The 21,467-nt window shown below is 35.2% G+C and overlaps 1 protein-coding gene across 11 annotated transcripts in view; it reads left to right on the plus strand.

Moving 5' to 3' along the window:
• Positions 1-21,467, plus strand: part of Tanc2 (tetratricopeptide repeat, ankyrin repeat and coiled-coil containing 2) — a 387,000-nt gene that overhangs the window by 171,521 nt on the left and 194,012 nt on the right. For all 11 annotated transcript variants that reach the window (XM_074045367.1, XM_074045366.1, XM_074045369.1 and 8 more), the window contains 2 exons: positions 10,706-10,854; positions 14,440-14,626. In XM_074045367.1, the coding sequence (XP_073901468.1) occupies positions 10,706-10,854; positions 14,440-14,626 (336 nt within the window). The remainder of the gene's footprint in view (positions 1-10,705; positions 10,855-14,439; positions 14,627-21,467) is intronic.

Consider the following 21,467-nt stretch of genomic DNA (forward strand, 5'->3'; position numbering starts at 1 on the left):
CATTTATTTTCCTTAGACTAGTTTGCACTTTGGCCTTTAACCTTGCCCATATATTTATAAATCCTATAAAACTGTCAACTTGGCCTGCGATCAGTGTCAGAGTTCACTCTACACTTGTAATTTTATAATGTATAACATAAACACTTAAAAAAATTAAAATATAAATAAAGAATAAAATCATCTTTTAGTGATACCTAAGTACTAAAAATCCTTCAATACAAGCTCATTGCAGAAAGTTTAGAAAAGGCAGAAAAGTGTAATGGTAATGATGACAAATGATAGGACTAGAAAGGATACTTATATCTCTTGTTTATTTTATTGAGCTAACATTTACATTTTCACTTAACCATAGTAACAGTCATATGTAATAAGGGGAAAAGGGCACATTCTTAACCATGGTTTTACAAATAATTTTGTCTGTTTTGAGACAGGGTCTCACTGTATACCCCAAGCTACCTTGATCTCACAGCCTAGCCTGGTGTCAAACTCAAGATCTTCCTGCCTGAGCCTTCTAAGTGCTGGGATTGTGCTATTCACCACCATGCCTGGTTCAGATAAAGAATTTTTTTTAATGAAAGTTATGCACTGTACACAGCTAGGTTTGGGTTGGCAGTTTAGCTCAATGGTGCAGCACTTGCTTACTAAGCAGGAGGTCTTGGTTTCAATTCCCAGCACCAAAAAGAAAAAGAAAATACATTAAGCCCAGGTCTAATTCTAAAAGCTGAATTCTTATTCACTAACATGTGGCACAAACAAGAAAATTAAAACCACATGCCATGCCAGATATGAGGTCTGCTAACATTAACTTTATCCTTACCAATCCTTTGATTTCCCAACAATCTGAGTCATCTTCCTCTTAGGCAATTAATGTTACAGTTTGAAGTTTTCTCCTAGATGTTTTTCCTATGAATATGTATCTGTGTATCTCTATAAACATAATTTGTAAACTTAGAGAAATTTTCTGCTGTGACAGAAAATTGAGGCAAATAGAGGTTATGTGACATGTTCCAGATCATAGTAAGAAAAAAATCAGAATTGAAATACAATAGACACATTTAACAAAAATGATTCTAAACTTTTAAATATTTCTCTATTTTGAAAATACTTTAAAATTATTTGTTATACTTCAGAATTATCACTATAATAATAATAATAATATATTTAGGTAACATTTAAGAACAATTAGGCTGAATAAGCAAAGACAGACTAAAAAGTATATACTGTTTAATTTCCTTTATATAAAATTATAGAAAATATAAACTAAGGTAACAGAAAAATCAGTGATTATTAGTAACTAGGAATTGAGAGAGGGATTTAACTGCAAAAAGGTAAGAAAGCTTTCAAAGGTAATAAAAATCCTCAGCATCTTGATTATGATAGTTTCACAGGTGTATTTGTCAAAATTCATTGGATTTTACACTTTATATAGATACAATTTATTGCATATAAAGTGTATCCTTAAAAAGAGAAGATAAGTAGATAAGTATAATTATAGAATAACATCTGGAATAGGATAGCAGCTACATAAAAGTGGTTAGGAGAGTGACTGAGAAAATAGATGGAACAGAAAATATGTGGTAAGAAAAGCCAGCAGGATTTAACCGTAGATACTAATTAAATTATTATTATATTTCAGTACCTAACAAACCACCTCAAAACCTACAGCAACCAAAATCATGTAATTTTTTTCTTACTCACAGATCTGTAGATACTGGTTAAAGTGGCTCTTATTTGGGCTCAGATTGGCTAGATAGCTGGATAGCTCTAAGGTTCAAGTTGGGCTAAAAAATTCTACATGTGTACATTGTGATGCCAGAGAAAACCTCTGCAGTTGGTCAATCACCAGAGCAGAAGAACAGATATCCAACCATATAGGGACATTTAAAGCCTCTCCTCATAATATCCCATTGACCAAAAACCATCACATGCCCTAGCCTCAAAACTTTTATTGTGGAAAATTATTTTAAAAAATCCAGAATGCCCCTACATACCTCTCCACCAATTTCAATGGTTGTCAGTATTTTGCCAGTATTGTTTCATTTGTTTCTTCCTTCAGCTTTAGGTGTGCCCAAGGGAAATAAGAAATGTGGGGCAATGCCTTAAAACCAGTTGCGCCGTGAATGGAGATGATCTATCTAGAGGCCATTTCTTTGATTCTTTATAACCACTAGTCAGTACTCATAACCAGATACTCAGTTCTTGGAGAATATGGAATAGCTCCCATACCTTTTCAGCACTTACTAAGACAAATATAAGCTCCTGCTTTTATTAGTTACTCACTTTCCAGTATTCATTAGAAAAGGGAATTTCAGGCAATCATTTAAGAACTAAATGAAACTGTTCCAGTTTGCTTTGACAGTTGGACCAAACTAATCATTGTTTTCACAACTCTATTGAAGAGAATATATGCGTTTCTTTAACAGTTAAATACAGCACTAAGAGATATCATATTTATATAGATGAGAAATGAGCAGTTTATAATGAATGTATCATAAAGGAAAATGTAAACACCCAACTGTGAAAAGGCTAAGAGAATACTGACAATTAAGAGAAAGTATGGGACAAGAGATAATAGTGTTTGTGTATTATTTGTGTGCAGCCTGCTATGAATATAGATTTGGGATTTGGATGCAGTAGCTGTTAGCTATCCATTTCTTGGGAGAATTTTAATCATTATTTAATCAGTGAAAGTTGACTATTTTAAGTAGAGGGTACTTTTTGCAAATATAAAGTGTAAACCATCTCTGAGTTGAGAATTGGTGTCATCCAGGAAAATAAAGACTAAAATGTGTTTGCATTTCAACATTTGCTTTTTTTTTTACAGTGTCCTGTTTATTGCGTATGTTATATTTATCACATAATTTAATTTGTGATAATTTAATTATTTTTAATTTCTCCCATGAATATGTAAGCTTCTTAATGGTAGGGACTGTGCCCATTGTTCATAAATGTGTATCTGACATGTGACACATACATCTAACATGTAACACAGTGCTAGACATAGCAGAAGTACTCAGTAAATAATTATTGGATTAATGTAATCTATCATTGGATAATTCTGCTGGATTCTATTAAAGATAAAAGTATATAGACAAATTTTTACTTACTAATTACACATTTCTTGGCAGAATAATGAATCAGTTAAAAACATAGGCTCATGAGCCAGTCAACCTGAACTTAAATATTGACTGTTACTTAACTAACTCTGAGCTCTGAGCAACCAAGAACCTAATCTTTGTATGCCTTAATTTTTCTATCTGTAACATAAAAAATATTGTGAGTGTTAAATTATTTAATATATATAATGCAGTTAGAAATGTACCAAGCAGTAATATATCAATAACTATTCAGTGATATTAGTAGTAGTAGTAGTAGTAGTAGTACTACTACTACTACTACTATAACTATTGCTCCACAAATAAACTTAAAACACTCTTTTAAATATGCTGCATTTGATCAGTTTTGATCTTATAATTCTGTATTTTGTTTGAATTGGTAAATCAGACAGAATTTGAGTCTGAAGATTATTCTCTGTGCTGTGTTTTCCCTAAGTTTACTGTTAAAGAAGAAATTCATTAAAACGTTGATTTTAAATGTGCCTCCTTCCAAGAACCCTCTTCCATCTTCCCTCCACACTCCAAAGACAAGTTTAATTGTTTCTTCTCCGTACTCTCTAGCACTTCCTTCAATGTATAAAATATTTCTTATATACATTGGCTTCTCTGTATCCATATGCAGTTGTTCCACCTTAAGTTGTTAGTTCGTGTAAAGTTGTTTGTGATTTGTTGCTGAAAGACTATTAAATGTATTTGATACCCATTGGGAAAAACTCATCTGAAAGCGTGAGTTTTTGACAGAGAAAGAATTATCTTTTGTGTCAATTTTCCTTGAAGGCAGGACGTCCTAAATTCATTGTAAAGGAGGAAGATCTAAAATTCATTGTAAAGATTATTTCAGATAGCAATATAATCTGAATGTGTCCCCCAGAAGTTCATGTGTTGAAAATTTAATTGCAAATTCATGTGCTTGTGGTATTTAGAGGTGGGCCATTTGATAATTAGAATTAGATGAAGTCATGAGGGTGGGGCCTCCTTAATGGCATTAGTGGCTTTATAAAAAGAGGAGGAGGGCTGGATGCCATGGCTCACTCCTATACTCTTATCTACCTGGGAGATAGAGATCAGGAAAATCACAGTTTGAGGCCATCCCAGGTAAAAAGCAAGACTTGTCACACCAGTAGCTGGGTATGGTGACAAGCACCTGTCATCCCAGCTATGTGAAAAGCATAAATAGGAGGACTGCATTCCAAGCCAGCCCTGGCAAAAAATGCTAGACCCTACCTGAAAAATAACTACAGCAAAAAGGTATGGGGCAATGGTTCAGGTGGTATATTGCCTGCCTAGCAATTGCAAGACCCTGAGTTCAACCCCGGTACCACCAAAATAAAAGATGAGGAAAAACGCAAGTCAGAGTGCTTATTGTGTCTCACCATGTAATGCCCTCAGACACATTGTAATGCAGCAAGAAGGCCCTCAGTGTCATGCTGTTGTACTTCACAACCCCCAGAACCATGGACCAAGTAAACTTCTAGTCATTATAAATTACTCAATTTAAGGTATTTTGTTGTATCAACAAAAAATGAACTAAGAAGGATAGAAGGGGCCAGTGTTGCTATTTAAAAGGGGGGAAGGAAGGATTGGTGTATATAGATAGGTTTATAGTTACATTATTAGGAAGCTGAGGAAATTCTTAGTCTTTCTACTTCACCTTCCTCCAGTCCATTCTCCCCATTGCTATCAGAACAACCTTTCTTATATTCAAATCTGTTTATGTCCTCTAAAATAATTATTTCATTCATGCTTTCAGTCAATTTCTTGAATGTCTTCTGTGGGTTAGGCACTGGGGACTTAAGCTCAGAATTAGAGAGGGGGTGTGTTTACATTGAAACAGCCTCTCCTCTTCACTCTGTTTATATTTCTTGAGTATGAAAGAAGAAGAATAAATAAAGGTATTCCTTATATAACTGCCTGCGGTTTGTTGGCTATATATTTCTTTGATGGTGTTTGGTTATAACTTGAATTAACCAAGGTTGATGTTGGTAGGGTTTCTATCCTGCTGTTGGTCATCAGTTCAGCTCACTATTTGCAGATCCTCTTGGCCTAGTGAAGATAAATGGATGAGCTTAAATGCTGGACTTCTCTCAACAGTATTAGTTTGAGGATTACAGGCACAGACATGAGTTTCCTATGTATATTGGAAGCCATGAAGTAGATGATAAAGAGTGAACTGTATTGCCATTTCTACTGAAGTGGAGCATCTCAGTGAGCCAGCAGGGAGAAAGATGCCCCCAGAGGTGTATTTGGTTTTTGCCCTGTGAACCCTAGTTAGTAATTGTAGGAGAATAGAATTTTCACTGCTTTGTCTTCTAATGTTCTGCCTAAAGAGATGGTTATATCTCTAATGATCATGTTCGGCAGGTAGATCCTCTTTCCAAGTGGATCCATCAGCATGTTTCAGCCAGGAAGCTGGAAAAGTGTTAGATTTTTGCCGTTTCCTTTGCTCTTAGTCCCTGATATTTCCCTGGTTCTGTGCATTATAGGAGATGAAGCACCACACCTATCCTCGTCAACTTTCAGCTGCCAGTGTATCTTCCTAGTGTCACTAGTGTTCTTATTTTGCACTTGTGTCCTTTCAGTGTGGTAGATGGTAGGAAGAAGAGGAATTGAGAATTTGTGTTTTGGTTGCCATTTTCACAGCATCTTCTCACAGTGTATGTGTGTGTATGTATTCCAGTGTGGCAATTGAACCTAGTGCCTGCACATGTTAGGCAAGTGCTCTACCACTGGTCTAATTATCCAAGCCCCTAAATAGCCCATTTAAAATAAAAGTTTTTGTTAGCTGAAAAACTTATTTAAATCATAACACATTTCATACATAATTTCCTTTATGTTTATAGCAATACTGGGGTTTGAACTCAAGGCCTTGCACTTGTTAGGCAAACACTCTGCCACTTGAGCTACATTCACTACCTTTTTGCTTCAGTTAATTTTTTAGGTAAGGTCTCATGATTCTGCCTGGGCAGACCTTGGACCATGATCCTCTTACATCTGCCTCCTGAGTAGCTGGGATTATAGATGTGTGCCACCACACCTAGGTAGTATATTTTCTTTGTGAGTCTGCTATCTTTTGTTAATAGTATGTGAGATTTTTATTGCTCTCATATTTCATTGCTTGTCTACTCTTGGTGGCTATTTTCATTTGGAGCTATTATAAACAATTCTGTGAATAACTGTTGTATGTCTTTGGATATACCTATGTATGCTTTTATTTTTGGTATATAACCATTAGTAGAGTTGTTGAGTCATAGGGTTTCAGTGTATTCATCTTAAAAATGCAAAACATTTGCACAAATTGCATGCTAACAATTTAAATTCCCACCAGCACAGCAGTATTTAGGTCTTCCTTTACCTCATATTGTTAGTTGTTTGTTTTATTGTCATTCTGTACTGAACACATAATAGGGATGTCTTTTTATGGTTTTGATGTTCATTTCCAAGAAATGTTGAATACATTTTCATGTGCTTGTTGTCCATTTGGATATTACTTTTGTAAATTCTGAATAGATTATTTCTCTATTTTTTAAAATTTGGAAATTTAAATTTTCTTAGTGATTTGTAGTTTTTTATATATTTTGGATGTAGTCCTTTATTGGTTATATGAATTGCAGGTATCTTTTTCCACTGCATGGCTTGCCGTTTTTCATTAATGGTGTCTTACTAATAAACTTTACTTTGCCAGTCTTTTCTTTTATGGTTAATGCTTTTGTGTCCTGTTTAAGAAATCTTTGCTAATTTCTACATTATAATGATTCTGTGTTAGGCTATCTTCTAGAAGACTTTTTTTCCACACTTGCATTTATAATCCACCTGGGATTATTTTTATGTAAAGACAGGATTCATTTTTCTGTATGGACATTATATTGATCTGTCATCAATTATTGAAAATAACATCATACTATTTAAAACAATGTAATAATATGTTTGTCTTAAAGAAGGTGATTATATATGTATAAATCTGATTCTGGATTCATTATTTAACTATTCCATTGGTCTTTTGTATATGCTGTGTCAATCCCTCTTTGTTTTAATTACTTTTGTTCTATATTAACTCTTGATATCAAGTAAGATATCATTCTTTGTCATTTTTCTGTATTCCTATACCTTTCCATTTCCATGTAAACTTCAGAGTCCCTTAATATTTGGATCATTTCAAAGAGAGTTTGGGACTGTGAAACCAAGAGCACTCAATGCTGTGAACAAAGATTGAAGTTCCCCACCAAATGCCATAGTTACTTAATAGTGCTATATTTTTCTAAGGATTTATAATGTTTTAGCCACTCACAAATGTGACATAATCCATGATTGGTGATGTGACCAAGCAAATGAATATCTCACAGTCTAAAAAGAACCGCTTTCTGTTTATGGTGATGGAAACAAAGCCTAATGTGTAAACATAATGTTTCCAAACAGTCAAAAATAAAACCAAGACCTCTCAGTTTAAATGGTTTTAATCAGCATAATGTATGAATGCTACATGATTTATTTTGTTTACAACAGTCTCATAGAGATTATTTTCCAACATCCTGCCAGCCATCTTTTTGTTCATTAGACTTCAAATTCATCATTATTAGTTAAGGAAGCCACAGTAGAATTCCACTCAAGGAAAGTACCATCTTTGTTTAGGGACATATCTTAATTGAGGGTATTTAGTTATGAAGATAAGATACCCTTCTCATTGCCTGGATAGTCATGAATGAGACAAAATAATAGGTAAGATAATTGGTATGAGAATTTAAGAGGAGTTTTGATAGTTCTGAGGAAATAAACTAGACAGAGGAGAGGCAGGGAATAACACCCAGCAACATGGTAAGAGACTAGAATTTAGAAGACAGTATAACTTGGGAATCAAAAGCTTCAATTTTAGAGCCAGATTGCTTAGTTTAGCTAGTTACTAAATATATGAATTTGAGGGAGTTATCCTTTCTATACTTTCCTTATTCATACAGTGGGAATAAGAATGCCTACATCTAAGATGCACTAAGGTCAGCTGTGATGATTAAATGAATTATCATATGTAAAATACTTAGAAATAGCACCTGGCATATTGTCTATCCAGATGTGATAGCTATTACTATAATTGATAAAAGTCATAATCTAAGTTTTCCTGTGCCTAGACATAACCCCATCCCTCTCAATGCACAATAGCAAAATCTAATTGTGTAGAGAATTATACCCTATACTTGGTAAGGAAATAGCCCAAAGACTGGAAATTCAGTGTAATCCAGAAATTGATGTAACTTTTTTTTTTCTTTTTGATGCTGGGGATTAAACCCAGGGCTTTACTCTACTACTGAACTATATACCCAGCCTTGAAGTAACACTTAAGAATCCTCAGAAATAACAGGTTGGATCTGTGTAATAAGAGTTACCCAATTTGCCACATTTTAAAGGACAAAGTGATTCTACCAGTTTCAGGGTTTCTAGCCTCAATATAATTGATTTTGGATAGTTGAATATTCCTTTGTTGTGGAGAGGTAGCCTTGTCTTGTAGAGGGTTTAACCTCATCCTGACCTCTATTAGATGCCACTAGTAGCAACCCCTTCCCTGAGTTGTGACAACCATTATGGCTTCAGGTGTTTCATAGGGAGTAAGATTGTCCCTTGTTGAGAACCATTGCATTCTTTAAAAGAAATTTCCCCTGCACAGTATTTTCCCCCAAAAGTTCACTGAAGTAGAAAATAAAATAGTGGACTGCTATATCCCCATTCCCAGGTTCAGTACTTGAATACAGCAACTTTGTTTTATCTATACTTATCCATTTTTTTCTGTAGTAACTTCAATAAAACCTAGTCATTGTATTCTTTCTTCTATATATAAATAAATGTCTATGTATAACATATGAATTTATGGACTTCTTTTGGGAGAGGGAGGGGATACTGGGAATGGAACACAGGACCTGTGGATCTGTTTGAATAGAGATTTAAGGGACTTGTTTTGAAGATGTATTTGCATAGACAGCGGAGCTCTTTTCTGAAAGTTTGTGTTAGACTATCCTAGTTGGGCAGAGATGGAGGGATGAGAAACTGATAGAAAATACAGAGGTTATATAGCCCCATGGTGCTTTCCTTTGGGAAAAGGAAATACGCCAACATCAAGCATATTCTATTCTCTGATTGAAAATAAAAATTTATAAAAATTGGTTTATTATTGAAAAAACATAAAAATTTTTATGCATATAGAAGCTGATTTATTTAGTCACTTAAGATTTATTGAACATCTATTATATGCCAGGCAGTACACTGTACACTTTGGATAGAGTAGTGAAAGGGACAAGCAATGTCCATTTGCTTATTGAGCTTATGTTCTACATGTGGAGAAAGTTGATAAAACAAGGCAATTAGTAAATAAATAAGATGATTATAGATTATGGTAACTGATATGAAAAACAAACAGGGTGATGTGAAAATTAAGAAAAGATCTAAAAAAAGGAGAAGGAAGATTGAGATAAAAAGCAATTTCAGTAAGTTTTAGAAACACAATAATAGAATACTAATATATTTTTAAAATAATTATAAGCTGGGTGTGGTGGCACACACCTGTAATCCCAGGATTTAGGAGGATCACAAGTTTGAAGCCAGTCTGGGCTACAAAGTGAAACTCTGGCTCAAAAAAAAAAAAATGTTGTATAGAAAGAGTCAGCAGGGTTAAAATATATTCAGTTTGGCAGCCATTCAAAAATTACCAGGCATGAATAAAAGCAGAAAAATGCTTCTATAATGAGGAATAAAATCAATCAATTAAAGTCAACCCAAAAATTATCTGGGTGATAGAATTAGTAGACAAGCAATAAAACAGTTATAACTTTAGTCTGGGTTTAAGAATTAAGGAAATATTTGTATAGTAAAGAAAATATAAAAGTGATCTTAGGTGAACTTCAGGATAAAAATTGCAGTATCAGAGATTTAAACAAAATACAGTAGTGGGCAGAGTTAACATTAAATTAGATGTTGCAGAAGAAAAGATTAATGAACTTGAAAACATAGCAATTGAAACTACCAAAAGTGAAACACACAGAGAAAAAAGAGTGGAAAAGTGAATTGTGGGAGCACCTTAAGAAGCTAGTAAGTTTGTAATAGCAGTCCCAGAAGGAGGAGGATAGAGAAAGAGCAACTAAAAAATTTGTTTTGTTTATGTATACATAATGGTGCATAATAATGTTTGATCTGCAACAAACTGGATATACAGTGATTGTCCCATATGGCTGTAATATAGGTTAGCTTGTAATAACCACCTAGGTTTGTGTAAGTGCACTTGGTGATATTTGCGTAGTGACAAAATCATTTAACAATGTGTTTCTCAGAATGTATTCCCAACGTGAAGAGATGCAAGACTGCATGTATGTGTCTACACACATATATGATTTTTGAAGAATATACAAAACAACTGGCCTATAATCCTCAAAAGTGCCAAGTTCAAGAAAGTTAAGACTAAAGAACTGTTGCAGATTAAAAGAGGATAATCAGCTTATAATTTTGGATTCAGAATGGGAAAACTAAAGAAATGACCAAACTGAATGTAAGAACAGTCCAGCACTAGACCATTTTATTTTGAAAGATTCATGTTTTGCAACGCCTTCTTGTTATAGGTGATGGTGAACAGGAACTCGGTCCCCCTCCATCTGTAGATGAGGCTGCAAACACACTCATGACGCGTCTGGGTTTTCTCCTTGGAGAGAAAGTCACAGAAGTTCAGCCAGGTGACCAATACAGCATGGAGGTACAGGATGAAAATCAGGTAAACTGCTTGCTATCAACTTTGTGAAATGCAGTGTGAATCAGCTTATTATGCCAGGAAAAAAACATGATGTGTTTGTACATGTGTATTCATTCTAAAAGGAATAATCCAATTGTTAAATGCTGTCTGAGTCTTGAAATATAACTTAAATTTCCATAAGCACTATATTTCTTCAACCATCTTTTAGTTTATTCTTAGATTTAAAAACCCAAAAAGAATGGATAAGTAAACAAGTCAGCCACCCAAAAGCATTGATATATGAGAACTACACCCAGAAATTACAGAATACACACTATTTTAAAGTGCATGTGGTTTATTTACCAAACTGATGATATGCAGAGCCATAGGACAGTTTTCAACAAATTTCAAAAGACACCAGTTACTTTGAGCACAGTAGAATTAATTATAAAATGATAGCTAAAAGTTAAATTTTAAAATCTCCAAATGCTGAGATATTAAGTAATATGCTTCTAAATAGTCTTCAAGTCCAAGAAATCACAAGAAATTTAAAAATATTTTAAGCTGCAATAATGAAAATTAAAGATAATAAAATTTGTAGGATATAATTAAAGATTTGATCAAAAAGAAATTTCAGTTTTGAACGCATATATAATATTATATATTATTATATATTATTTCATTTTGTTTTGTTTTGTGGTTTTTTTTTTTTTTGCTGGCGGCACATTGTAATCATCTGGGAAAATTCAGATGCCCAGTCACTCTGATCTTGCTGAATCTCCTCCATTCTTATTTCTGTAAATACTATCTTAACTCCTGAGCTGTCTTAATCCTGCCTTTTCCCCCTTATCTGTAGGTCTGTGTAATCACGTGCCTACGTTATATTTTCCACCTACATGTTTAAGGTACATCTCACATTTAATATGTCAAAAACTTCACCCTTACACTTTCCCCCAGAAGCTGCTCATTCCAAAGAGTGTCCCAGCTGAGTTAATGGTATCACCTACTTGCTTAGGACAAAAGCATTGGACCTGTTCTTGACTCTGACATGACCAACATTCACATTTATAGAAAATCATGGGCTCTGTCTTCAAAATATATACTAAATCTGATTTCTTCTTACTACTTCCACTGCTACCCCCGAGTCCAAGTCCCTGTCATCTTTTGCCTGGGCTACCACATATCTATAAGAATGTTAAACAAGAATGTCTGAAGTTTTTGCCTGTTCTATTCAATGCTAAATCCTCAGGACCTAAAACAGTGTCTGCCATTAGCTATGTCTATAGTCATCCTAAAGAAACATTTTTATTTTGGTAGTAAATATAGTATGTTTGGGTTTAACTTCCACATTGGCCATTTTATGTGTGTAATACAACATCCTTTCATAAAGAACCAGGATCAGACTCTCGTCTAAGAATAGAAATAGTTACAAATGTATTAGATTCATACCAAAATAAAAATGTTTCCTTGGGATGCCTACAGATATATCTAATATAAAAGATCTGAGTACAATTCACTTCGTATACCTACGTTTCTTAAATTGGACATGGGAAGGTTAAAAGCACATGCTGAATTTCTCAGTTGAGGGTTCCAAGTTAGTAAGTCTGGGATGTGCTCAGTGTCTTCAGTTTTTTATAGCTTGCTTATTTGTTTTTTTTTTTACATCCCACAGGTGGTTCTACTGTATGTATAGATAAGAACCATTGCTCTGATAAATCACCGTCATGTAGAGAGGATTTCAAAGGAATTGAAATTCCTCTTTCCTCTACAGTGATATTATACAGTTGAAGAAATTTGCTACTATTATTAGTAGTAGATTTGAGGGTTTATGTTAAGAAAAAGTAGTTCCTAATATTATTGATATGGCTGACAGAGTTTATTTGATTAAAGGGCCATGAGACTCTTATTACTTGTGCTTAGTTGAGTCAAATGTCTTTTTATGACCTGGATGTATTATTTAAATTAAAATCAGAACCCAGATTGAGCCCAGTACAGTGGCTTACTTCTGTAATCCCAGCTATGCAGGAGACTGAAATTGGAAAGATCATGGTTCAAGGCCAGCTGGGCAAAAAGTTAATGCAACCCCATCTAAATCAGTAAGCCAAGTGTAACAGTACATGCCTGTCATTCCTGCCCTGCAGGAGGCCATAGGTAGTTAGGCTGGCCCTGGGCAAAAACATGAGCCCCTAACTGAAACATAGGTAAAGCAGAAAAAGGAAAAGGAGGCTAGGAGCATTGCCCAAGTGATAGAACATCTGTGTAGCGAGCACAAGATCCTGAGTTCAAACCCCAGAATTGAACACAGATGATTAATTTCAAGGGATTGTATCTGGAAACTATCATAGAATGAGTTGAAGATTCTTAATATTCTCATAGTGAATAATCAACACATTCACTGATTATCAAATGTAAACCCTCCATTTTAGCAAAGAGAATATGAATAGAGGCTCTGTATGTAAAGAAATTAAAAGACTTCTTTTAAATTTAGTATTTACACATGTTAAATTTGCCATAGGTGCTGCTTGAAATATTTTTATCCTTGATCACTTAATTATTTTGGAAAGGATAAAATTTGAGTATTTGACAAAAACATACTTTTACTCAATGATTTCAATGATTTATTTGGGTAGTAAAAGCTGCAGAAAAGTGAATTGTTGACCAGGTCTGGTGGCTCATGCCTGTAATACCAGCTATCCAGGAGACGAAGATCAAGAGGATACCAGTTGAATGCCAGCCCCAGCAAAAGTTAGTGAGACCCTATCTCAAGAAACAACCCAGTTATGGTGTGACACATCTATAATCCCAACCATGTGGGAGGCATAGGCAGGAGGATCATCATCCCAGGCTAGCACAGAGCAAAAAGTGTGAGACCTTATCTAAAAAATAACTAAAGCGAAAAAGGAGTGGGGATGTGGCTCAAGTAGTAAAGCGTAGTCCCCTGAGTTCAAACCCCGGTACCAAAAAAAAAAAAAAAAGTGATCTGTCATTAAATTAGTTAAACGAAATATATTACTGCCAGTTTTAGGTAATTATTAATCCGTTTGCATCAAAAAAATTATAAGTGAGATAGTTTCAGGTAAAGGAATTATTCAGATAATACAAATTATCTTAGTGTTTGACCACTTTCTACAAAGTGTTTTGTGTCAACATTGACCAATTAGGCAAACTTTTAGAGTAACTAATTTTCCATGCATTCATTTATTATCTCTAGGTCACTCCCTTTGTATCAAAAAGACATTTCTCTTCATTAAGAATTTTATTTTTATTTTTCTTCTTCTGCAGAGGTATTATTTCTTTTTCTGTCCAAAGAAAATTAAGACAAAGTTCTAAGCCTTCTGAAAAGTCTTGAGTAGACTAGCAAATTGTGCTTCCTAAGAAGTTTCTGTATTCCATTAGTGAACAGTAATGTAAAGTACTTGTAACTTGTGACTAAGCAGAAAAAGTGGATACAAGTCTTTGCTAATGTCAGCTTCATCAGTTTTCACCTTAATTATCATAGAAAGCAAAAGCAAGTAAAGCCTAGTGTGATGTAAAAGGCTTGCATGTAGATGGTTTCTTCTTCTTTCGTCTAGGTGTTATTTTCCTATAAGATATACTTTACTTAACAACTCTCTTCTAATTTTTCAGACCTCAGCAATCACCCAGCGGATAAGTCCCTGTTCTACCCTGACTAGCAGCACTGCCTCTCCACCAGCCAGTAGCCCTTGCTCTACCCTCCCACCAGTCAGTACAAATGCAACTGCCAAGGACGGCAGCTATGGGGCTGTTACCAGCCCAACCTCCACCCTTGAAAGCAGAGACAGTGGTATCATTGGTAAGTTGATTTATATATTAATCATTTTGTCCCTTTTTCTTTTTAAAAGTAATTATACCAGCTTAAATTTTAAAAAATATATTTTGATATATGTATGTGTGTGTGTGTGTGTGTGTGTGTGTGTGTATGTATAAGGACAAGGACAACTTTCCTTGTCCTTTATAATGATACTGGTCAACAAAATGAAAAGTCCCTCCTTGCTGAATTAGTCCTTACCAGGGTATTGATGAAAAGGAGTTGATAGAAAAAAATTCTGCACACTTATTTCTGCCAATTCCTATATGTCATCTCTCTACCAACAGAAGTAGTCCAGAAAATGTGCATTTATCGTTGGTATAGTCAATAGAGAGTTCTGTGGAAACAGAGAGATGAAACTAAGATTAAAGGGATAAGGCTGGGGCATAGTTCAAATAGTAGAGTGCTTGCCTAGAAAACTTGAGGACCTGGGTTTAATGCACCATACCCTGGGGATGGGGGACATTAAATGGCTAAAGAGCTACAATTTGAGTTATTATGGGCTCTGTCTGCTCAAACCATCTATCAGTCCTTGGATGAGTTTGGGAGGCCCTTCAGAATTGGTTTTTATTCTCAATAAGAGAGTCTCTCTGTTTTGCCCTGTACAAGGTAGAGAATGTTCTTTCTTGCTTACGACTCAGGAACCTTACTCCAGTGTTTTTATGGTAAGCTTGGGCATGAAGAAAACTCGAAAGTTAGAACTAAGCAAAAATATCTGCCATTTTATTTCTCTCTTGTGAATTTTCTAGTATCTTTTTTTTAATAGAAGATCCTAGTCAACTACATGATCCTAGAAATATATCTAAATTATCTTCAACTCAATTATTATCAGTTTCTAACAGATACAAAAACAAACTTTGATAAATAATACTCTGATAGAAATTATTTATTACCTCCCATTAACTGGAGTAAAATATTTTATCAGAGCCCGATGTGGACTACTGTAGGCACATTTATGTTTAGAACATTATGATTTATTTGTATTGTTATGATTCAAGACATTATTATGACTATCATATACAGTATTCCTAGCTCTGGAAATCCTTCATCATATCCATAATTTTCTGTAATATTTCTTAGAATGCTTTTTGATTTGGCTAGAAAGCATCAAGGTACTGTTGTTAATTCCTTGACACTATCTGGTTTAATCCTTGTTCTTATAATCAGGTATGGAGAGAGTAAGAGTAGGGGAGAGCTTCTAAGAATATAGATTAGAAGTTTCCTCCATGCTACTCCATGAATGAAAAGAGGGTAACAAAGGAGTGTATTCCAAGGAAAGAAATAAGGAACAGCATTGGAAATCAAGGACACAGCTAAAAAGCACAGAGAAACAGAAAAGTGATGCAGAGAAAAGTAGCAAATAGTGTGCATCTTCAGCCCAGCCTGTGTGAACAGGTGGCAGAGAGTGTGGTGGTAAAGATCTGAAGTATCAGCTACAAGCTAAGCCAAGCAACCCTGGTGACAACAGACTGGGATCTTAGCTGCAGGACAAACCTATAGTTCTTGTAAGCCTTAAATCTGGGATTTGGTCTGACAGTGACTCTTCCTATAAAACAAGCCAGCATTAGAGAAGAAATGCATATTGTCACTCCCTAAATCTTACAGTGCTATAACAAGGTACCACCTTGAGGAGGGTGGGGGCAAGGCCTGTTTTTTAATACTGAATTACTGTAAGGACCTGAAAAAAAAAAAAAGACAATCACAAATCAGGGAGCCTGGGGATACCCTGCCACAATGTCTGGGTGGGAGACTTCTACAAGAGGCAGTCATGGAGAGGAGCAGGTTGAACACAAACACAGTGAGAAATTTAAGAAGCAGGGCTCTTGGGCTATGGAAGGTGCCATAATCAGTGGTCCTGTCCTCTGTGGCAAGAAGTGAGCCACATCACCTATGGATCTGTGGAGACTGAGAGCTCCGAACCCAAATACAATAATTTGCTTGATTTCCCTAGCATTGTCCCTCCTGCAGGATGGTTCACTGTTGGTTGAGGACTGAAAGCACAGAGAGCTGCAAGAAGATGCCCAGTTCCCTTTGTTCTCCTTGTCCCGTGTAGATCTTTGTCCTCTGTTTGCTTCTTCATTTTCTGATACACTCGGGGATACCCCTCTGCTTGGATGTTTGCTGCCCTTACATGTACAAACTGTGAGGTGCTTCTAGTGAGTGGTAATCTGCCCAGCCCATAAGCTATAAAAACTCACTGGGGCCAGCAGCAGCTCCCACTGTGTGAAGAAAGGAAGCTTCTATGGGTATTGAGGGGGGGAGCGGGAGGGGGTGGAGTGGGTGGTAAGGGAGGGGGTGGGGGCAGGGGGGAGAAATAAACCAAGCCTTGTATGCACATATGAATAATAAAAGAAAAATGAAAAAAAAAATAAAAAAAAATAAAAGGATTATAAAAATAGAAGTTTGAAAAAACTCTTAAAAAAAAAAAAAAAAGAAAGAAAGGAAGCTTCTACAATGAATGTTGCAATGACATTGATAACCCTGGACCCTTCAACGTTCCAGTCCTCAGCCCACCTGTAACAACATCCTATACAGTGAGAATGGAGAGGAACTATAGTAGACTCCAGCTACGACTCACTGCCCTTGCAACCCCCAGACCTCATAGATTCCAATATTAGAGAACCTAGAAAGATGCTGTTCCAATTCCTTGTCTTTTGTTTTAATATTTTTTCTTTTCATTGCATTTGTTTTATTTTAATCTTTTTATGTTTCTATTTTTTATTCCTCTTCTTAAACTTTATCTGATTTTATTTACGTGTTTTTCATTATTTTGTGATTGGATGCTTTTATCCCTTCCTTTCTCCTGTTTGCCTTTTTCTTTTATTTAACCTTGCTTCTTTCTTTTTCCATTTCCATGTCCCCCCTTTATTTCATTATTATTATTTTTTCCATCTTTGAGTGCATATATTAGAAGGACAGAAAGATCTCAAATAAATGACCTTACATCTCAGACTCCTAGATAAACAAGAACAAACAAAACCCAAAACAACCAGGAGAGAAATAATAAAAATAAGTGCTGAAATTAATGAAATAGAGACCAAAAAAGCCATATAAAGAATTAATGAAACAAAAAGCTCATTTTTTGAAAATATAAACAAGATTTGCAAGCCCCTGACAAATCTGACTAAAATGAGGAGGGAAAAGACCCAAATTAATAAAATCAGAAACACAAAAGTGGGGATAACAACAAAACACCGAGGAAATCCAGGGAATCATCAGGGACTACTTTGAGAACCTATAGTCCAATAAATTGGAGACTATTGAAGAAATGGACACATTTCTAGATATTTAATGACCTTCCAAAACTGAACCAAGAGGATATCAACCACCTAAACAGATCTATAATACATAATGAAATTAAAGCAGCAAAGAGTCTCCCAAAAAAAGAAAAGTCCAAGATCTGATGGATTCTCCCCTGAATTATACCAGACCTTTAAAGAAGAACTGTTAACCAATACTCCTTAAACTTTCCCACAAAATCAAAGGGGAAGGAACACTGCCTAACTTATTCTATAAAGTCAATATTACACTCATCCCAAAACTGACAAGGACACATCCAAAAAGGAAAACTACAGGCCATTCTCTGTAGTAAACATTGATGCAAAAATCCTCAATAAAATAATGGCAAACTGAAAACAACAATTTATCAGAAAGATCATTCACCACGACCAAGTTGGCTTCATCCCAGGGATGCAGTGATGGTTCAACATCACAAACCAATAAATGTAATACAGCACATTAATGGAAACAATGACAAAAACCACTTGATCATCTCAATAGATGCAGAAGAAGCCTTCAATAAGATTCAACACCATTTCATGATAAAAACTCTTTAAGAATCTTCAGAACTATTAAACTATTCCTTTATAAAGGCTATATATGATAAACCTATAGCCAACATCATACTGAATGGGGAAAAACTGAAACTATTTTCCCTAAAGTTAGGAACAAGACAAGGGTGCCTACTCTCCCCACTCCTATCCAACATAGTCCTGGAATTCCTAGCCAGAGCAATAAGGCAAGAAAAAGAAATAAAAGGAATATAAATAGGTAAAGAAGTAGTCAGAGTATTCCTATCTACAGATGACGTGAGGTATAGACCTCAAAGACTCAAAATCTCCTAGACACCATAAACAACTTCAGCAGGGTAACAGGATACGAAATGAACTTACAAAAATCAATAGCCTTTCTATACACCAATGAACAGATTGAGAAAGAATGTAAGAAAACAGTTTCATTTACAATGCCTCAAAAAAAAAAATCAAATACCTAGGGATAAATTTAACAAAAGATGTAAATGAACTGTACAAGAAGAACTACAAACCACTGAAAAAAAGAGATCAAACAAGACTACAGAAGAAGGAAAAATCTCCCTGCTCATGGATTGGCAGAATCCATGAAGCCAGCATAGTTAAAATGGCTATATTACCAAAAGCAATCTACCTGTTCAGCGCAATTCCCATCAAAATTCCAATTACATTCAGCACAGAGATTGAAAAGTCTGCCAGAAAGTTTACTTGGAAACACAAAAGACCATGAATAGCCAAGGTAGTACTGAGCAAAAAGAGCAACTCTGGAGTTATCACAATACCCCACTTCAAACTATACTGCAGAGCCATAGCAATAAAAACAGCATGGTACTGGCACAGAAACAGATATGAAGACCAGTAGAACAGAATAGGGAACCTGGGTATGAATCCACACATCTATGCCCACCTTATTTTTGACAAAGGCATCAAAAACATGTGATGGAGAAAAGATAGTCTCTTCAACAAATGTTGCTGGGAAAAGTGGTTATCTACTGCAGAAAACTGAAACTAGACCCATGCCTGTCACCCTGTACTAGTATCAACTCAAAGTGGATTTAGGAGCTTTATATCAGACCCGAAACCTTGTAGTTAGTATAGGAAAGAACAAGGAATACCCTGGAAGCAGTAGGTATAGGCAAGGACTTCCTCATAGAATTCATGCAGCCCAGCAACTAAGAGAAAGAATGGACAAATGAGACTACATGAAATTAAAAAGCTTCTGCACAACAAAAGAAATACTTTAAATTGAAGAGACCACCCACAGAGTGGGAGAAATCTTTATTTTCCACTTTATAGTTTATTCTACATTAATTTTTGCCACTTTCTTTTCTGTGGTTATTGGTGGTATGGTAGGTGTAATTGATTTTTATTGTTTTTCTACATCTGCCTTGTTTGGGTGTTGTTGCTGTTTTGGTGATTTGTTCTCTCCCTCTGAGTAGTACTAGGGATTGAGTCCCCAAAGGCTGCTCAAGCCAGGCACCAGTGGCTCACGTAATCCTGTAATCCTGGCTACTCAGGAGGCAGAGATTAGGACCATTGTGGCTCAAAGCCAACCTGAACAAATAGTTCATGAGACCCTATCTCAAAAAAAAAAAAATCACATAAAAGGGCTTGTGGAGTGGAGTGAGTGACCCAAGGTGTAGCACCTGGGTTCAAACCCCAGTACCATTTAAAAAAAAAAAAAGCTGCTCATTAAGAAGACCCCAAAATCAAACCAGAAGAGATGTCCATTTTAATAGATGTTACAAATCACAACATACAAACATAAGAAATGTGAGTAAACCAAGGCAACATGATGTCTTCAGAGTTCACAACCATTCAATAACTGAATTCAAAGATGTTGAAATGGTTCAGATACCAAACAGAAATTCAGTAGTCTAGTTTTGAAAATGACCAATGACCTCAAAGAGGATTTAGATGAACAGATGACTGAGGGAAGAAGTCAATTCAATTCAAGACTTGCATGATAAATTTAGCATTTTGGATGAAAAATTCAGCAAAGAAATAGAGATTCTGTAAAAAATGAAACTCTTAGAAATGATGAAAAGCTCAATAAATCAAATAAAAGCCTGAAAGGAAAATGTCACCAATAGACTAGAGCAGGTAGAAGAAAAAATGTCAGGGATTGAGGAATTAGTTACATTCACATAGCAATAAAGAAAAAAATAAGCAGTTGTGACCAAAGCATTCAAAACCTCTGGGACACAAGTTAGGTGACCAACATACAGAAGTGTGGTATAGAAGAGAGAATTATGACATACTAAATGCATAGGAAACCTATTCAATACAATGATAGTAGAAATTTTTCTTAAATCTAGGGAAATAAATTGACATCCATCCACCTATAGGAAGCATTTGAAACCCCAAAGAGACATGACCAGAAACAAACCTCTCCATGTTATACTTAAAATGTCAGGAATTCAGAACAAATAAATAACACTGAAAGCTGTAAGAGAGAAGTTCCAAGTTACTCACAAAGGCAAACCTATCAGAATAAGAGCAGACCTCTCATCAGAAACCTTAAAGGCCAAGAAAGTCTAAACTGATATATTCCAAACCCTGGAACAAAATAATTACCAATAAATATTGTTATATCCAGCAAGGTTATCCTTTAAAATTCAAGGAGAAATAAATACCTTCCGTGATAAGTACAAACTAAAGTAATGACCACTAAGCCAGTTTTGCAGAAGATACTTAAAGTAACACTACACACAAAAGAAGAAAAAAAGATATAAAAAAGCATGAGAACTTGGGAATGAATTAGTCTAACTGTAAAAGTGAGATGAACAAATGTGCATTAGGAAAAATCAAACATTATTAACTCAGTAAGCCAGGTAATCTTTAAGATGAAGAAAGGAGAAATCATAGCTTTCAATGATAACTCTAAATGAAGCCTGGCTGAATGAATTAATAAATAAGACCCAACTGTTGGCTGTCTGCAAGACACCCACCTCCCAAGCAAAGACACGGAGTGAAAGTGAAAGGATGGAAAATTACATTTCAAGCAAATAGAGTAC

Source organism: Castor canadensis, chromosome 11 (genome assembly GCF_047511655.1).
Source record: "Castor canadensis chromosome 11, mCasCan1.hap1v2, whole genome shotgun sequence".
Classification (NCBI taxonomy): domain Eukaryota; kingdom Metazoa; phylum Chordata; class Mammalia; order Rodentia; family Castoridae; genus Castor; species Castor canadensis.